At 45.1% G+C, this 19,891-nt stretch overlaps 1 protein-coding gene across 4 annotated transcripts in view; it reads left to right on the top strand.

The window, feature by feature from the left end:
- The first annotated feature begins 9,212 nt into the window (after positions 1 to 9,212).
- Positions 9,213 to 19,891, top strand: part of PEBP4 (phosphatidylethanolamine binding protein 4) — a 41,059-nt gene continuing 30,380 nt past the window's right edge. For all 4 annotated transcript variants that reach the window (XM_069944785.1, XM_069944795.1, XM_069944776.1 and 1 more), the window contains exons 1-2: positions 9,213 to 9,379; positions 12,755 to 12,878. In XM_069944785.1, the coding sequence (XP_069800886.1) occupies positions 9,237 to 9,379; positions 12,755 to 12,878 (267 nt within the window). In that variant the 5' untranslated portion in view covers positions 9,213 to 9,236. The remainder of the gene's footprint in view (positions 9,380 to 12,754; positions 12,879 to 19,891) is intronic.

Here is a 19,891-nt window from a genome sequence, read left to right as displayed (position 1 = left end):
GTATACGGTGTGTGGGTTTGTACCCTAACAGAGAAAGGGAAAAGCTTAAGATATTTGGAGTGCTCCCAGAGTTCCCTTTTGGGCGGCCATCAGAGGCGTTGCTAGGGTCCTAAAACATCCGGGGCCCGGGCCCTCTGAGTGCCCCGTCATAAGCGGTTAGCGAAGGAACCCAGTGCAGAAGCTAGTAACCCCAATGACTGCTTTATTAGTCCTTCCCTATTGCTTTCACTCCTAATAACTGCGGCTAAGCAGACACAGACAGCTTCTTCACAGCTACCTCTTTACACACAGCCTCTGGGGGTCTGCCCTAGCTCCTATCCTCTAGGCCAGTGTTTCCCAACCTTTTCAACCTCAGGGAACTCCTACCAGATCACATTCTACAAAATGCAAAAACCTTATTCAGTGACTCACAGGTGACTTCTTCTTTGCTCTGAGTTTTTCTTTCCCTTTTCCTCTCCATCTGGCCCAGACCTCCATGATGATTTCTTTCAGTTGCAATTCATCTCTTTAGAACCTGCCAGACAAACATTTTAGGCTCCGAACTTTTCCTTCAATTTCCTCTGTGCTTCTCTCCCCCCTGTTTCTCTCCCCTATACTTCTCCCCTGCTTCTCTCCCCCCATGCTTCTCTCCCCTATACTTCTCGTCCCCTGCTTCTCTCCCCCATACTTCTCCCCCCGTGCTTCTCTCCCCCATGCTTCTCTCTCCACTGTGCTTCTCTCCACTGTGCTTCTCTCCACTGTGCTTCTCTCCACTGTGCTTCTCTCCACTGTGCTTCTCTCCACTGTGCTTCTCTCCACTGTGCTTCTCTCCACTGTGCTTCTCTCCACTGTGCTTCTCTCCACTGTGCTTCTCTCCACTGTGCTTCTCTCCACTGTGCTTCTCTCCACTGTGCTTCTCTCCACTGTGCTTCTCTCCCCCGTGTGCTTCTCTCCCCCGTGTGCTTCTCTCCCCCGTGTGCTTCTCTCCCCCTTGTGCTTCTCTCCCCCTTGTGCTTCTCTCCCCCGTGTGCTTCTCTCCCCCGTGTGCTTCTCTCCCCCGTGTGCTTCTCTCCCCCGTGTGCTTCTCTCCCCCGTGTGCTTCTCTCCCCCTTGTGCTTCTCTCCCCCGTGTGCTTCTCTCCCCCGTGTGCTTCTCTCCCCCGTGTGCTTCTCTCCCCCGTGTGCTTCTCTCCCCCGTGTGCTTCTCTCCCCCGTGTGCTTCTCTCCCCCGTGTGCTTCTCTCCCCCGTGTGCTTCTCTCCCCCGTGTGCTTCTCTCCCCCGTGTGCTTCTCTCCCCCGTGTGCTTCTCTCCCCCGTGTGCTTCTCTCCCCCGTGTGCTTCTCTCCCCCGTGTGCTTCTCTCCCCCGTGTGCTTCTCTCCCCCGTGTGCTTCTCTCCCCCGTGTGCTTCTCTCCCCCGTGTGCTTCTCTCCCCCGTGTGCTTCTCTCCCCCGTGTGCTTCTCTCCCCCGTGTGCTTCTCTCCCCCGTGTGCTTCTCTCCCCCGTGTGCTTCTCTCCCCCGTGTGCTTCTCTCCCCCGTGTGCTTCTCTCCCCCGTGTGCTTCTCTCCCCCGTGTGCTTCTCTCCCCCGTGTGCTTCTCTCCCCCGTGTGCTTCTCTCCCCCGTGTGCTTCTCTCCCCCGTGTGCTTCTCTCCCCCGTGTGCTTCTCTCCCCCGTGTGCTTCTCTCCCCCGTGTGCTTCTCTCCCCCGTGTGCTTCTCTCCCCCGTGTGCTTCTCTCCCCCGTGTGCTTCTCTCCCCCGTGTGCTTCTCTCCCCCGTGTGCTTCTCTCCCCCGTGTGCTTCTCTCCCCCGTGTGCTTCTCTCCCCCGTGTGCTTCTCTCCCCCGTGTGCTTCTCTCCCCCGTGTGCTTCTCTCCCCCGTGTGCTTCTCTCCCCCGTGTGCTTCTCTCCCCCGTGTGCTTCTCTCCCCCGTGTGCTTCTCTCCCCCGTGTGCTTCTCTCCCCCGTGTGCTTCTCTCCCCCGTGTGCTTCTCTCCCCCGTGTGCTTCTCTCCCCCGTGTGCTTCTCTCCCCCGTGTGCTTCTCTCCCCCGTGTGCTTCTCTCCCCCGTGTGCTTCTCTCCCCCGTGTGCTTCTCTCCCCCGTGTGCTTCTCTCCCCCGTGTGCTTCTCTCCCCCGTGTGCTTCTCTCCCCCGTGTGCTTCTCTCCCCCGTGTGCTTCTCTCCCCCGTGTGCTTCTCTCCCCCGTGTGCTTCTCTCCCCCGTGTGCTTCTCATCCCCATACTTCTTTCCTGTGCTTCTCTCCCCCCATGCTTCTACTCTCCCCATGCTTCTCTCCCCCATATGCTTCTCCCCCCGTGCTTCTCCTCCCCCCGTACTTCCTTCCCCCAAGCTTCTCTCCCCCAATGCTTCTCCCCCCCCCATGCTTCTCTCCCCCGTGCTTCTCCTCCCATGCTTCTCTCCCCCGATACTTCTCTCCCTACATTCTTCTCTCCTCCCATGCTTCTCTCCCCCATGCCTCCTCACCTCCACGGTCCACCAAGCTTAACCTACTGCCTGCCCGTAGCGCCCGCCGGACGTTCTGCTCCAATCCAATCAGAGGAGACTGAAAGCATGGGAGCGTGGGGCCGCTGTGGCGGGCCGTGGTGCACGCATCCAATTAGTGCGTGCGCCACAGCCCGCCGCAGCGGCTCCACACTCCCGGTCTCTGCTTATTGGATTGGAGCAGCACGTCCGGCGGGCGCTACGGGTGGGCAGTAGGTGAGACGGGCAGCTGCCGGGATCTGCGGGCCAGATGCAGTCATCAAAAGAGCCGCATCTGGCTCACAAGACCGGGGCTGAAGAGATCAGGGGCAGCAGGCATTTCATTCGGGGCATGAGCCCCGAATAAAACTGCCTAGCGACGCCACTGGCGGCCATGCAATACCAATCAGTGTCCTTAAATTGATTAATGACAGAGTCTCTCTCTTCTATAGTAAAATCATGAATTAGAAATTGTGTCCATTTGGACATAAATGTTTTTGTTGATTTTGCTTTGGTGCGCAATACATCCAAAAGTTCCCAATGAAAGATCTCCTTCAGAGCGGAGATTACCTCAGAAATGTCTGGTAGAGTATCCAGTATCCAGTGTCTTAATAAACATTTCAAGGAAACTAATAGTTAAATGAATTCCTTTAGAAGTAAGTAATTTAGGAGAGGGAGTAGTAGAGTCTATGTCAATAAAATGAAAAAGATAACTAAGAGGGAGAAGTGGTATGGCATGGCCCCAAGTGGACAAAAGATAGAGCCGCACAGAGTCCCAAAATTCCTGCACTCGCGTGCAGGCCCAGGCACAATGAGACAAGTCTGCTTTAGGAAGTGAACATTTCGGGCAACTGTTTATGTGAGAAGTGTGGGAGTTGGAAAAAGGAATATTAAAGGCATATATAGCCTTGTGTATAAAGCGGAAATGTATTTCACGTAGAACCACATTGGGAGTGGCAGAATGCACTAGTTGAGATCCTCTCAATATTTGTTGGGTCGGATCCTCTGAAAAAATTACGGAGGACCATTTTTAAAAAAAATTTGTCTAGATAAATTCTTTTGAGAGCGTGATCTAAGTTCTCCATATGTATGTGATAAAGAATTATGAACCGGTGGTGTTGGGAATAGATTATCAAATTCTATATCACTTTCTGCTTCTGCTATGTCCCGTACTCTGGAAGTAAGAAATTCAATTATAGAATCGTATTGAGGAAAATTAAATGAAGACAATTTAAATCGTGTTCTGATGATATCCCATGATAAGAAAGTGTTGGAATTAGTATCCAGCAGATCCCCAACAGAAGAAACATGTGCACTCTGCCACTCTGAGTAGTCCAATTTGTCTGAGTCAGGTGGGTAAAGTGGTGAATGCCACAGAGGAAATCTTTTCGATAGGCAAAAGGGTAAACCATATAATTTTCGTATCGCCTTCCATGTGGCAATGGTGTCTTTAAAGATAACACTTCTCTTAATTTCTGGGGGTAGTTCTGGTAATTTAGCATGTAGCAGGGTGGGTAAAGGCCAAGGTGCTGCTAAAGCTTTCTCAATTAAAATATTGGAGAAATATGACGTGTCCATAATCCAATCTTTAGCATGGCGAAAGAGAGCGGCTATATTATATAATCTAATATCTGGGCATTGAGCGCCACCTTTAGAAGTAGGGAGACAGAGAGTGGAATAGGCAATACGAGGTCTCTTTGATTGCCAAATAAATTTAGTGAAATATGATTGGAGTAGGGACACGTCAGAATGTTTGAGTTAAAGGGGTATTGTTTGCATTGGATATAACAGTTTTCCATAACACATCATTTTGATTAAGTGGGTACGGCCTAGAATTGACAATGGTAGAGATTCCCATCTCTGGAGATCTTGTTTTATTCTCTTAATTATAGGGCGATAGTTCAGGGAATATAGTGAGGAGGGAGTTCTGCCAATCTGGATTCCAAGATAAGTAATATAGGATTTAGCGATGGAGACCCCCGCAGGACCCGAAGTAGACCTCTTATGTGGAGTTAGGTAAAGAAGTTGACTTTTATGTATATTGATTCTATACCCAGAAAAGGAACCAAAAAATTTTAAGGCATCTAATACTGCCGGAACATGTAGATCTGGGTTATATAAATATATTAAAGTATCATCAGCAAAGCATGTAACTTTGATGACTTGGGAACCAACCCGTATGCCTGAGAAAAAGTCAGAAGAAATAAGATATCTAGCAAGAGGCTCCATCGCCAAATTGAACAATAGAGGGGATAGGGGGAAACCCTGTCTGGTACCTTTTTGTAAGGGAAAGCTATCTGAAAGGAAAGCCGGGGTATGAATTCTAGCTTTCGGAGATGTGTATATTGTGGAAATAAAATCTTTGAATTGACCTGTGATACCAAATTTTGTTAAGGTCATGTCCAGCCACTCCCAGCTGATATTATCAAAAGCCTTTTCGGCGTCAATTGCCAACAGACCTGGAGAGTGGCTGGAACGACCCCCAGATTGGACACCAGACTGGGCCGCTAGTACCGTTCTTATATTAGTGACACCAGAACGTCCTTTTATAAAGCCAACTTGATGGCTGCCTATTAGTGATGGTAGGATGTCTGCCAATCTATTGGTCATAATCTTTGCCAACAATTTTAGGTCTACATTTATTAAAGAGATTGGCCTGTACGAATTAGGAGATGTCGGATCCTTCCCCTGTTTGTGTAGTATTTTGATATATGCAGTATCTCCCGAGGGGAACATGTGATGGTCAGTCAGAATAGTTTGGAAAGTAGAAAGAAGAGTGGGGGAGATGACAGAAGACATAGATTTATAAAATTCCGCACTATAACCATCAGGGCCTGGAGCTTTGTTATTTTTAAGTGTAGAGATAGTGGCAGTAATTTCCTCCAATGTGACTGGGGCGTTGAGAGAATCAAGAGAAGGGGTATCAAGAGAAGGTAGAGTTAATGACTCTAGAAAGTTCTTACCAGCAGCTAGATCAAGCCTATCTTTGGAATAAAGTGAGCGGTAAAATTGTTGTGATATGACTTTAGGATCTTTTTGTATATTACCCGCTGTATCTTTGAGAGCAGGGATATGTGTAGTAGGTCTACGTCCTTTAGCAAGGTTAGCTAACATTTTCCCTGATTTATTACCATAGCGGAATAAACGGGATATGTATTGATCTCTATATATAGCATTGAGTTTTTCCTGTGCAATTTCGAAAGCTTGTCTAGCTGCTGTCCATTTAGATTTATTGTCATCTGTAGGGGAAGACAGGAAAAGAGTGTATGTAGAGCGCAGATCTTGGGAAAGTTGAAGATAGTTTTTACGTGCTTCACGTTTCTGGGCAGCCACATAAGAAATTATTTGGCCTCTTAGAACTGCTTTTGCAGTCTCACAGAAAAGTATTGAGGATTGTGTATGTTCAGCATTGTTAGAATAAAAGTCTGACCACCATTTTTTTAACAGTTTGATAAATGATTCATCATTAGCTAAATGAGAAGGAAATCTCCAAATAATATCGGATCCCTTCTGAAAAATATCTCAATTGTAAACTAACAGGGGAGTGATCCGAAATTACTATATCATGAATTTCAGAGTCTTCTACTCTGCCAAGAGAGTCCAGTGACACTAAACAGTAGTCTATTGTTGACCAGGCCGTTTGGGAGTGAGAGTAAAAAGAGTATTCTCTACCATCTGGGTGTAGATGATGCCAAGAATCAGATAGGGAGGTAGAATTAAGGAAGTTGGATAAAATATTATCTGATGAAGTATATACAGTAGGGGTCTTAGTTCTTTTTCTATCTTCAGTTGTATTAAGAACAGTATTTAGGTCTCCACCAACTATTTTAAGATTATTGTCATCTTGCAGAATGAGGTTTTCCAATTTAAAAAAAAAAATCAGGTCTCTGAGTGTTGGGACCATAAACGTTATATATGCTATATTTGCCCGCTGGAGTGTCAATAAGAAGATGACATATCCTGCCTTCATCATCTTGATATTGAGATAATACCGTACAGGCTAAATTTTTATGTGTAAGAATAACTACCCCGCCTTTACGGTTAATAGCTGGTGAACCATAAACTGCACCCACCCAAAAACGTTTGAGTCTGAAATAATCCGATTCAGTTAAATGTGTTTCTTGCAATAATACTATATCGGCCCTAAGTCTCTTAAGGTGTTTCAGTAAAGAAGTCCTCTTAGATGGGGAACGTAGTCCCTTAACATTCCAAGTGATTAATTTCATACAATATTAATAGAAGAGGAGGTGTTAAGAAGAGACCCTGGAAGCACAATAACATAGTGGGTAACCCTTTCAGGCAGAAAAAGAGGATAGCATGTAGCATTTTCAGACAAACTAAAGGTGATATACCTAAGAATAAAACCGTTAACAATATAAACTAAGCGAATAAAGTGAGATGTGGACTTTACTTTTTTCGTATTGTCCAATGTTCGGAGCATTCGCAAACTACGCATTATGGAGAAGAAATAAAGAGAAAGAAATAACTGGTGGAGAGGTCACATCAACCTCCGCTCCACTAAATGAGTATATATTAAAATTAAAGACATACACATCCCTACCCTCCTGAGAAATGTGTGAGTTGTCACAGGGAAGCAAATAAATAAAATAAAACAAAAGGAAGAGCCAGTATATAATGATTAGTACTTAAAGAAGTTGTACTTAAACCTTAAACCATACAAGGTGGAATTATACATATACATACATATACATGCGCACACACACACATATACATATATACATCCATAAATACATACTTACACATAGACACACACACACCACCAAATGCATTACTACCTAGACTAAAGAAAATAATGTAGTAACAAGGTGTCCCTAATATAGTATTTAGTCAACATATATAGGGCTAAATAGAGAAAAAATACTCAGTTTTAATGAGCAGCATAGCGTCCAACAGAATAGAGATGGAGTTCATAATCATTCCATTTTTTCTACCGTGTCAGTAGGACTATCCAAACGTCGTCTCTTGTGCTTGTCTTGAATAGGTGGAGTGAGACCCTTTACATCTTTAAGGGAAGAAATGGCTTCCTCAGGAGAACTGTAAAGAGAGGCTGAACCATCCGATTTGAAAACTTTCAGTATGGCAGGATAAAGAAGAGCAAATCGTATTTGATTTTTTACCAATATTGAGCAAATGTGTGCAAAAGCTTTACGTTTTTGAACCCCTGCTGCGGAGTAGTCATTAAACATGAGGATTTTGTGGCCACGAATTGCAACATCAACTGTAGATTTTTTTTTTTTAAAGCTTTGTAGAATGTTGTTTTTATCATTATAATTCAGATACTTGACAATCACTTGTCTGGGTTTCTGTCCTTTTTTATTTGCATCTTGCTTTTGTTTCGCTGGTGGGGGTCCCACACGGTGCGCTCTTTCCACAGTAATGTGACCTGGGATACCCAAGGCTTGGGGAATTTCTAGAGAACATATAGCATGTAATTGCATGGCTGGAATGGATTCAGGTAAACCTATAATACGTAAATTGTTGCGCCTAGAGCGGTTCTCTAGATCATCAGTCTTTGTTTGCAATGAAGCTGTGACATTCATATTCTGTTGTAGTTTTATTTTTGTAGAATGTATTTCATCTTCTAACAGGCTGACTCTCTCCTGAAGTTCAGTAATCTGTGAGGTATGCGTTGCTATATCTCCCTGTATGGTTGCTAGGGAGGAAACTATAGTGGCCTCAAGAGAGGATTTTATGTCATTTAATATCATTTTGGACACTTGAATTGCCAGTGCCTTGCAAGACATATTTAGTCCTGGTATTATGGTGTCACAGAGGTCCGGCACTGGGGTTTGTGAGGTATATGTTTCCTCTGTGTGTGCCTCAGCAGCAGCACCTCGTGTTGGCGCCATCTTAGGTGTCCCTGTGACAGAGCTGTGAGGTAAATGAAGGAGGGCTTATGGGGAGATGTATAACTGGTTACCCGCTTAATGAAGTGGTGCCTCCGACTCCTCAGCACTTAGAGAAGTCAGAGATGTCCTCCAGCAGGGCCGGTAATGTCAGGAGTCAGAGCGGGGAGCGATATTATGAGCGGAGGGTGGAGGAGCTCACTCACACTGCTGCCATCCCATATGCGCCGGAACCGGAAGTCCTCACTACGGATATGTTAATAGGGCCTTCGTTCTACAAAGCTTCCTGTAATAAAACAAGGCTATAATTCTATAGTTCAACAGGATGCAAAAACATGATATGAACCCGGCCGAAGAGACGGCCGCCAGGGACAATTATATATTTCTGCTTCTGTGCATATCTGGGTTAGGGTGGCCGCCTGTTATCTCTCCTGTCCACCCACTGTTCTCCCCATACACAGGAACGTTCGGGACAGCCAAGTATACCTGTGTTCTCTATGGGGAGAACTTTGGCTTATCTCTCCCAGAACAAAGGGGTCAACCATGATTTTTTTTTTTTTTTTTTCCATCACAGCCGACCTTTATCTCCACAGACATTATCTGTCAGCAGACAGTCAAGAGAGCCCTATACACCATATAACGGTGGCGGAACCCGCTGCATGTGGCAGGTACAGGGGATAAAAGTATAAAGTTTATAGAGGTATAAAAGGTTACATTTGTGTGGAAGGATTAGGCAGGAGAGGGATAGATGCTGTGCTATGATTGTGTGCTTAATATGGGAGTGCAGTGCTTATTATCCAGGTGGAGCCGTGTACACACCTGCCTGGAGATATCATCGTAGTCCTTATTTACATTTTTGAAGCAAGTAACTTTATTTTGTTACCTCCTTGTGAGCAGTGAAGCTGTCGGTGTGTAATGTGGCACCTGTGCTTTCTCCAGGTAACAATGTGGCAGGCATTGCTGCTTACAGGACACCTGTTATCGGTGGGCCTCTTCTCTGTGGTCCGTGCCTCCTGTGATCCTCAGCCCATCACTGGTGAAGATGCCGAGTTCTGTAGGTAAGTGAGAGTTTTTTTTTTTTTTTTTTTATTATCTATTGGTACAAAAAAACACATTGCTCCAGGTTATACCTTAATTTTAAATTTTTTTTTTGCTTTATCATATGGCCATTTGAAAGCTTCAATATTCAGAGACTGTTTGACATGGAGGAGGATGATCTTCACACATTTTCTATACTTAAAGGGGTATTCCACTCAAACATAACTTTTCATTTGTTGCTGCCCATGGTGAGACTAACAATTTGTTCTATACTTATACTCTAAGGGCGGGTTCACACTACGGAATTCTCGCGGACAATGTCCGCAGAATTCCGTAAGCTGTACGCCCACACTTCTGGGCGCTTTTCCGCCGGCCCCATAGACACCATTCTATGGGCCGGCGTATTCCGCTATACGCTGAAAGAAGTGTCATGTCACTTCTTTTAGCGGATCGCGGAATACGCCGGCCCATAGAATGGTGTCTATGGAGCCGGCGGAAAAGCGTGTGCGGACAGCTGACGGAATTCCGCGGACATTGTCCGTGAGAATTCCGTAGTGTGAACCCGCCCTAGGCCGTCTCCTTCCCCCAATTTTGATCATTTCTGCTGAAAACACAAAAATGTGTCTAAGCTGTTCTGTCTCTGCTCTGAACCCCCTCCTCCCCCCTGCCTTCCCAGATGTAAACAAGTCCCTGGCAGTTTGGATCTACAACTTTGTAATGCTGGGAGTATTACTCTGAAGTTAAGAGCTCACGATGATTAACCCTTCTGGCATTACAAAGTTGCAGATACAGCCGGACAGGGACTTGTTTACATAAGCTGTCTTGAAAAGGAAGGGGGAGACGGAGTGAATAGCTCCAACACAGATTTCTTTGTCTTCAGCACAGAGCAGCAGGATCACAGCTTGGGGAAGGAGACTGAATAGCTAAGAAGCATGGAAGGAATTGTTAATCTCACTATGGGCAGCTACATATCAAGTTATGTTTGAGTGGAATACTCCTTTACCATAACCTGTAAGTTTTTAGTATGTAATGTAATTTATAACCGGCTCCTAGTTTTTCATGTTGAGGGCCATCTGGGCATTTTAAAAATCATTTGAGGGCCTTACCGAAATATCACCATGATTGTGCCTTCTGAGTCACAGATACATCAACACCCCAATGATGCCCCTGGTATTGTAGTTAAAGGGGTACTCCGGTGAAAATGAAATTCTTTCAGATCAACTGCTTTCAGAAAGTTATATAGACTAATATACTAAAATGTAAAAATTTTCAAGTCGTCCAGTGCTCATCAGCTGCTGCATGTCCTGCAGGAATTGGTGTATTATTTCCTGTCTGACACTGTTTTCTGCTGCCACCTCTGTCTATGTCAGGAACTGTCCAAAGCAGGAGTATTTGCTACTGCCCTGGACAGTTCCTGACACGGACAGAGGTGGCAGCAGAGAGCACAGTCAGACTGGAAAAAATACACAACTTCCTGCAGGACATTAAGCAGCTGATAAGTACTGGGAGACTTGAGATTTTTAAGGTAGAAGTAAATGACTAATCTATATAACTTTCTGACACCAGTTGATTTTGAAGAAGGAAAAAAAAAAACATTTTGCCTGAGTACCCGTTTAACCCCTCATGATGCCCCTAATATTGTAGATAACCCCAATGATGCCCATAGTACATAGCGTTGAGTGGGATGTTAATTTTTTTCTGTTACTTGCTAAGGCTGGGGTCTTCTCCTTCTCGTGTAGTCTGTGCCAAAGTCTGGCATCATCGCGCACGGCCCACAGGAGAAAGGAGAAGATGTGCGCCACCTTAGTTTACAGGAGCAGCTTCTCCTGTGTCTGGAGGCCACTGTACTCCATGTTATACTGTGCGCAGTGCTTGCTGGATATAGGAAGGGGCTGTGGATCGCACGCACATCAACACGCCACATCAGAAGCTCCCGGCCGGAGGTTCCTCTCCCCTGCTCTGATACATGGTGAATGTGAGGTCTGCACTTCCTTCCCTTCCCTCATGTTTCAGCACAGCTGAATGACTGCTCATGAAGGATCTCCACTCTGTAGTTTGTTCTGTAGTCGCTGATGCTGAGAAGTGTTTGATTTTTTTTCCCTACTTCCCCCTGTACAATATGCCAGTACTTTACACAGACACTCTGCCTGAAGAGTCCCTTCCCTTATCTCCTGCAGACTGCTTTATCTAAGGGTCCACACAGCGGTTTTTAACAACTAACGATAAACAATTGCAAACAAAATTGTTCATCATAAACCTGAAATCGTTCCCCATATTACACAGAATGATGGTTGTCAAGGTGCGTTTACACGAAACGATAATTGGCTCGATCGTACGATTAACGATGTCGGAGTAACGATCAGCGTTTAGACGGTACGATATATCGTACGGAAAATCGTTTTGCGATCGTTTCGCGATCACTAAGCCTATCTCACACATTGGTTAAATCGGCGAACGACTGTTCACACGGAACGATCTGCGAATTTTTTACAAACTATGATTTGATAACATGTTGAAAGATCAAAATGAATGATTTCTCGTTCGTCGTTTGATCGTTCGCTGCGTTTACACGTACGATTATCGTTCAAATTCGATCGTTATCGCGCAAATTCGCACAATAATCGTTACGTGTAAACGCACCTTTAGTTACTATCGATACAACGATCGTTATGGCGATCGTTACTATGATCGTTTACTGATCCCGGCAAAACAATGAACAATGTGCAGTTACACTGAACGATTAGTGAACAAATGTGGAACGTGAGCGAACGAATGTGGAATTACAGCGAACGATTAACGATAATTTTAGGTTCAGATCTAAATCAACGATCAACGACATACGAACAATTTTGCGATTGTTGCCTGCAATGACACAGAACGATTATCACTTAAATTCAAACGATATAATGATTTTTCACCCGATAATCGTCCCGTGTAATAGGGCCCTTACACTGACAGAAGGGAAAGCAGAGAGAACGGACATGGACCTAACAGCACAAAGCCATTGGTTATGTCAGAAGCAGCAGCCCAACCAACTATGTGAAGGAGTTACTCAGACTATACAGCAGCAAGATAGTTGTAAATTTAATTGAAGAAGAATTAAAAATAACTTACTTTTTAGCTTTTTTTATTTTTGTGTATAGACATATAAAAATATGCATGTTATTAAGGAAATAATCCCAAAGGTCTCTATAGCTTTTAAGTTGTATTCTATAGTGAGTCGCCAACCAATGCACAGGGCAGAGCCATTGATATAGCAGATGGCTATAATAGAGACGTTTCATGAGGGGACCATACAGAGTAGGGAGAGACCCACTAGCAAGCACACATGATAAAGAAGACCTATAGACTGAAATATTGATGACTTTATTCTTTAAATTTCTTCTTTCCCCTAGCGATGATCTGCAAGTTGAGTATGGAAGCCTTGGGGATATGTCCTGCCAGAAGGTTACACTCTGTGAGAATGTCATCCAGTACCTGAAGGAAGCCCCGCAGTTTACTTACTCTAAAGCCCAGGAGGTAGGTTGGATGATGAGATATATGATGCAGAATGGAGTGATCAGTAACTCTGGTATTGAGGCTGATCTTGGTCGGTGTCTTCCCTTGTGACAAGCTGGAGCCCAGGGAGTCGGGGAACAATGCGCACAGCCAATGGCTTCTTTAATGATTACTCCAAAACTTTCATGTCTGTCTTCGTGATGTGTCAAGGTTTTTTTTTTATTTTGTATAAATCATGCCTGTTCCTATGGTGGCAATTCTCCAATCCAGGAACAGGATGTTGTGTGTGAGCCAAGCTGATTGGCCACTTACATGTAACTTCCTGCCAGAGGGGAGAGTGAGAGCTGCGTGGGATCATAGAAAAGGTAAATGCATTGTTCATTGTATTCTAAGTTTGTATTGTTCTCAGCACAAATGAGCACACCCCAACAGATTTGTCCGATAACTTTTTTGTTAATTTCCCCAAACGTTTTTCCTAACAAATTATTTCCTAATTAAGAATTCCAGTGGTGGGTTGAATGTACCCCAAACCCATGTCATGGGGGGGGAATACAAAAAAAAACAAAGTCCCCCTATGGTTGGTGGCCCCCTCTGTTCAGTCCCCATATGGTAGGTGGCTCTCTTTTTGTGCTGTCTGCAATAGTAGGTGGGTCCATGTGTAGTCCCCCCCCCCCCCCCCCATAGTAGATGGCTGCCCCAACAACCCACATTGAGATCCGCCACAGAAGAATCCGAGCTTGGGTGAGAATTACCTGTGGCACAATATGGGATACATGGCAGAGGAATTACATGCATGGGTGTTGTCCACAAACTGAGCCTCTCCCTAAATCCCATGGGCAGAAAAGCTGACCTATAATTTGCCAGCACCCGTGCTGAATAGGATGAACACTACTCAGACTCCATATTGTGGAGAAATGAGACCAAAAGAAGAGATTTTTAGAACTGATGGCTTCAGAACTGTGTCAAGATGAGCAGGACAATGAGAAAAAAAACATGGTACCTACATGGTCCTTATGTAGGTCTATTGGTGTCGGGGAGCTGCATTTTATCGATGGTATTATGAAGTCAATGCTCTGCATTGACAGTGAAGATTCTATTATCACTCTGTGCACATTGCAGCTTGGTGAGAAGGCAACAACTGTTGGAATAATTATAAGAAAATCTAAGTAACACAAGATCACTCTTTATTGGTCTTGATCTTGCCTGGTGGGGTAAGGATGATTGTGAAAAAAGTCAGGCATCGCCCCAGAAGGACCTGGTCAATGGCCTGAACAGAGCTGGGACCACAGTCTCACTGTTACGATTATCATGCCAATTGACATGTCAATTCTTTGGACAGAAAGCGGATCAGCCGCAGAAAATTCTGCTTGGAAGTTCTGCAGTGTGAACAACAGAGTGCAAATTCTATTGAACGCAATGAGACATTGCTCTGTTCATATTTTACGTATGCAATTTCAAGCTGAAATTAAGAGCAGATTCCTCTTCAATTCCTCACCTATTCCTCAGTGTGCACATACCCTAAGAGCATGACAACAACCCACAAAACACAGCCAGGGCATCTAACCAGCAGCTCTTTAAAAAGCATTTCAAGGTCCTGAGTGGCCTAGCCAGTCTCCACACGTAAACCCAAACTTTGGAGGGAGCTCAAAATCAATGTTGCCCATTGACAACCCTGAAACATCTGGAGATTATGTATATGGAGGGGGGGCCAGCAACACAATATCTATATTCTAAAGTAATCCTGATTATCTTGCAATTTTAATTCTCACCACGGGGGGTAAAACTAAGAACTTACTGTTTTTGTGGTGATAAAAGGAGGCTGCCGTAAAGTGATCTGTACAGCATTGCAGCATCATGTGACACCAGTAGATAGAGGAGACAATAGCAGCTCCCTGTAGAATGATCTCTTCAATAGTCACAGAGCGTTCTTAGTAATGTTTCACATTCATCTCAAGGGGGCACTGTCTGTCTGTCCATGAGTCTTGCTGTAAAGCAGGTCCCTAACTGTTGAACAGTCCAGGCAATATGGCAGCCCCCATAGCAATGTCCAAAAAAATGAAATAAAAGAAATTACAGTCAGAAAATAAAAACCGATTAGAATAAAAGAACTTTATGTTTTTGTTTTTTTTTTGTATCTGACTCTAATTGGTAAAAGAAAATGTAGGCGACACATCCCCTTTAAATTCCCAAGAAAATGCTTCAGGTTCAGAAATTTTTATTCTAAAGCCCAATGGGAACAAGGCTCAATGTCGGTGGCGACAACGTCTGCCGAGGAGTGTTAGAGCAATATAAATCGAGATAACTCATGCAGAATCAAAGTCTAGTGAACCCTTTTGTGAGCAGTATGTAGATGTGTCCACTAGATGGCAGTATTGGTGTGTGTGTTGGCGGGATGATTACACAAGAGCGGGGTAAATGCATAATTACAGTCATAATGTAAATGCCAGCACTCTCCGTGCAGTGTCTGAGCCTATAGGAGCAATTTACATTGTATGTATGGCTGTCTTACATACCGCATTTAATGGGATGTCAGCGTGGATGTGCGGGGGGCTGATTTTATATTCCAGCCTGTACGCTGTTTTCCATACGTGAAACCTATTGTGTGTAACCTAATAACCAATAGTGTGACAGTATAATGAAGCTCTAAAGAATGAGTTTAGAAACACTAAGGTGATATATTGCTGCATATATTAATATTACAGACCCTCTTCGGTCATTTCTGCTGGGAAGAAAAATATACCAACCTGTAACAAGGAGACTGAGAAGCCTGAGGACCCTAATGGGAGACAAGGACACGCTATTGTGACTACTTTAGTATGGGTCTATAGTAGTAATGCTGTGACTATATACGTTATACTGGGGAAGGCCAGGTCAGACATTGCACATGTTGGATTTAACATGCCCAGTCCCTTGTTGTTGGGGAGATAAGCTGCCGCCAGAGGTGTCTGACATTGCTTTTCTCCCTTCTCACACTTGCGTGAACTGAGAATGCATGTGTATGGGAGTTTGTAAAGGACAACTGTAAGTGGTCATTCAAATTGTCTGTATTTGTGTACAATGTGCTACGGAACGGACTTCAGAACCCCCAACATCCTTATTCGTGATGATGCCGGGAGCTGTGAAACTGTTTACGCTTGTATCTTCCTGAAACTACAGCTACGAGAAATCGTTGGACGTTTAATAGAATTTGGACCTATTTTTATCTTTGATCGTTTGCATGTAATAAGTCGTTCAAAGTAGCAGCAAACGCAGTGGTGACACCTGGATGAATGCAATAACGATCAACGTTCTGTGTAATTGGGTGAACAATTTCAGGTCGTTCTCCATAGCGGTCGTTTGAGTTCGTCGATCGTCAAAATATCGCTTTGTGTAATACTACCCTTAAAGAGTTTCTAGAAGATATTCTATTACCTGTGAATATACCTTAAAGGGAACCTGTCACCCCCCGTGCCAGGGAGACAGACTCCCGACCCCCCGTTAGAGCCCCCTATACTCACCTAATCCCGCCGGGTCCCGCTTCTGGAGGTGGTCGGGTGACGGAGATCTCAGCCGCTGCAGCCCGGCGCGCGCACTGAGAGATGAGTCCAACACCCATAGAGAATGACGGAGCGCTGGACTCTCCTGTCATTCTCTATGAGCGTTGGACTCCTCTCTCAGCGCGCGCCGGGCTGCAGCGGCTGAGATCTTCTTCACCCGACCACCTCCAGAAGCGGGACCCGGCGGGATTAGGTGAGTATAGGGGGCTCTAACCGGGGTTCGGGAGCCTGTCACCCCGGCACGGGGGGTGACAGGTTCCCTTTAAGGGCCAGTTCACACTGAGCAAAAAGCGAGGAATTTCCTCGCTGAATCCACGCTTAAAATTCCTCCCAAAAGTTTTGAGTTCAATGGAATTTACACACTGAATGTTCTGCCGCGGATCCACTTTCCAGTTAAAGAATTGATGTCAACTCTTTGGGCGGATTCTGTTTGCGGAATCTTAATGGGGCTTTGATTTTCTACTTTGAGATATTTTGGCCCGGAATTCCGCGAGAGATGATTCCTAGCGGAAGACTTTCCTTGCTGATTCCTTGCCTTTTTGCTCAGTGTGAACTGGCTGTAAGGGATAAGCCATGCCAACAGGTGTGCCTAGTCCTTGCATCTCACTAGCTGAGTTGGCAGCTGCATTTACGTATATGAAAAGGGTCCTCTGCGTTAGGCAATCCCTACATGTAAGGGTCCCTTGACAATAAGCTAAAAAGAATGTGTCCTTCTGTTCGGACCCCTAGAGACGGGCTGTAATCTGTGGAGGAAGGGGGGATACCTGGCAGCTAGTGTTGAGTTTTCCTGCAGCACATTACACCGTGGCCATTAACATGAATGTGTTGTCTAAGTAATGTATGACTGGACAGGTGCTCCAGAATCTACAAACCCTCTTTTTGTAGCAGATATCCATATTGGACAAGCTATAAGGATCCTGGAAAAACAGCCTCCCCTCTTTAACATACAGTTCCCTGAGACTGTGTTCACATGCACTACAGATGCATTGCGATACAGCAGTGTCTCCACGCCGCATCAGTACTGCAGTCTGTGAACACAGCTGCTGCTGCTCCTCCTGGTTGTCCTGTCCATGTTCCCTGCATCATTTTTGCGTGGTGTATCCCTTTTAATTTTAGTCCCTCCAGTATTGGAAGCCATCTGATTAGGATTATTTTTCCCGTTTCCTTAGAGCCCTGTTATACAGGGCTGAATGATGCCAGGATTTCAGTGCTGATCTGGTTGGTCGTCGCTCCTCTATCTTTTATCCTACTCGGTGATTGATTAGGCCGGGCTGCACCGACAATCGCTGGCCTTTCACTTCCATCATTCATCGCAAGGTCACTTAGATGTGGCCAGCCAATGTTATCAGCCGACAAACAAGGGTTCGCGACTACAGGGCAGTATTGGTCTTTTTAGCTAATTGCTCTGTTACATGGGGCAGTTTATCTGTGACCGATTTTCCTCCAAATCACTGTGCAGATTGCTTTCTACCTTGCTCGTTCGTTGAATGACATCTCCCTCCCTAGTTTTCTGCTCTTGATTAGCTCTGCGGAGCCCTCCAGTATACGGGTTAACGATGAGTTCATCCGGCCGGCCTTGCCAAGCTCAGCAATGACCGCTCAGTGCTGATAAATGGTCCCGATTCCCCACGTCCACTGCCTGATGTATGAACCGTATTAACACTGCTGCTGAGTTTACTTTATTCCTTTCCGGACACTGACACAATCCGTCTGCGCCAGGAGCGCTATGGGGATGTAGATGGAGGGAAAGTGATGGCTTAGGCCTGTCTGGGTCAAAAGAAATGGGAAAAAACTTAAGGTTCAGTCGCTGCCGACTTATCAGACCATTCATCAACGAGAAAGTGCTTGGTGACATTTCTTCTGTGTTGTGATATTAGCACATGGCCGTTCTTTATCAGGGGAGCGGAATGCAGCGGTCGGCACAGCAGCGGCAGGCAACAGTTTTCAAGGGGGGATTCTCACAAATTTGCAACAAAATCTTCATGTCTTGAATGCAGCTCTAGATGCAGATTTCACCCTTTTTGCAGTGCACCGTTCCGGCCACACGCTAAGGATGATTTGTTGTGCAGATTTGTTGGCAATTTTTCCACTGTGGATTTTCGTATGAAATAAAAAAATAAAAAATCAGGCTAATTGCAGAGTCTCTATTCCCATTAGGTTGCAGCAGTGAAGATTCACAGCAGAAAATCGGCACAGTTTACGGCAGCAGCAAAGTAGATGAAGAGTCAGAGGTGGAGTCATCCCCTGAGTTCTCTTTAGAAGGAGCTTTTGTTTTTCTGACTAGACACTAGAGCTGTCAATCATTGTTGAGAGGCGTAGCCGGGGGCACTCTCAAAATGGAGAGCTCGGAAATATCCCACCCGTCCCACTTTTCGGAAATTAAAACCATATTTTCTCGATCATGCAAAGTCCATGACAGAACAAAGTTTTATTTTTTGTTCTCCTCATCTTGGTGGCTCTTTCATTTCCTCCCAGACATGACCTAAAGTAGCCATAGTGCACCGGGGATTGTGATGTGATGTGATGGCTTCCCCCTCAATGATCCAGTTGGAAGACACTATAATCGGCTTCTTAAGCCGCTGATAACAGGGAAAAATACTATGAGTAGCCCAAGTCTATTTGTTTTCACAGTACTTGCTGAAAACAAAGTAAGGGGCCTAGTTATTGTGGTACTACAAGTTCCAGCATACTGTTGACTAAGCATGCGGTCACTTGCAGGTCACAGCGGTTCTGCCTCTGTGTGGAGGTTTCGGTGTTTTTCCTCACTCTCCTTTAACCCATTTACTACGAAAATGTCTTCAATTGTAACAAAGCCTTTTATTAACATAGCTTCCCCTTTCCCATCCGCACGTCTCTGGTATCTTCCCTGCAGCCCCCGCAGGCAGGGGAAGCCCGAATGGTTTTCTCTGTAGCGGGGGTGGATGGATAGCATCAAATTGCAGGGAGGGGGCAGTGGGTGGAATTGGGGTCCCTCCGCCTCCACCCAGAAAGAACACCTAAAGAGTAAAATAATCTATACACCCTTCATAAGCTGCATCTTCCTGCTGTTGTGGGCTGTGTAGTACAGGCCCTGGGACAGCAGGGGGCCCATGCAGTCTATTAGTCCAGGCGATTGACACTTTATTTCTGGGAAAAGCACTGTCTGTATGGATCACATTAACGTTAAGCAGATTGTTAAGGTTTTCAGTGCAGTCAAATCCTGCATTAGTAATGTTACATGGCTCTAGGGACATACGTAAAGTCAGGGAGCTAGTTAAACAAAACTGGGGTCCGATAAAGCCAACGGTGTTGTCATCTCAAGGTGGGAATAGTGGGGTCTCCAGCAAAGATGGCCAGGTTTTTGGGTAGAGTTATGATGAACTGAACTAATGGAATGTATTCAGTAAAATCCCCAATATGCATTAGATCTCTTAGGATCAATGGCTCTTGGATACAACCAGTCTCCATCAAAAACAAACATTGGGGGAAAAATTATAGCTATTGAAGGCTATAGTCACA

The sequence above is a fragment of the Dendropsophus ebraccatus genome, chromosome 1, assembly GCF_027789765.1.
Source record: "Dendropsophus ebraccatus isolate aDenEbr1 chromosome 1, aDenEbr1.pat, whole genome shotgun sequence".
In the NCBI taxonomy this organism is placed as follows: domain Eukaryota; kingdom Metazoa; phylum Chordata; class Amphibia; order Anura; family Hylidae; genus Dendropsophus; species Dendropsophus ebraccatus.
This window is presented reverse-complemented; position numbering and strand designations above follow the sequence as displayed.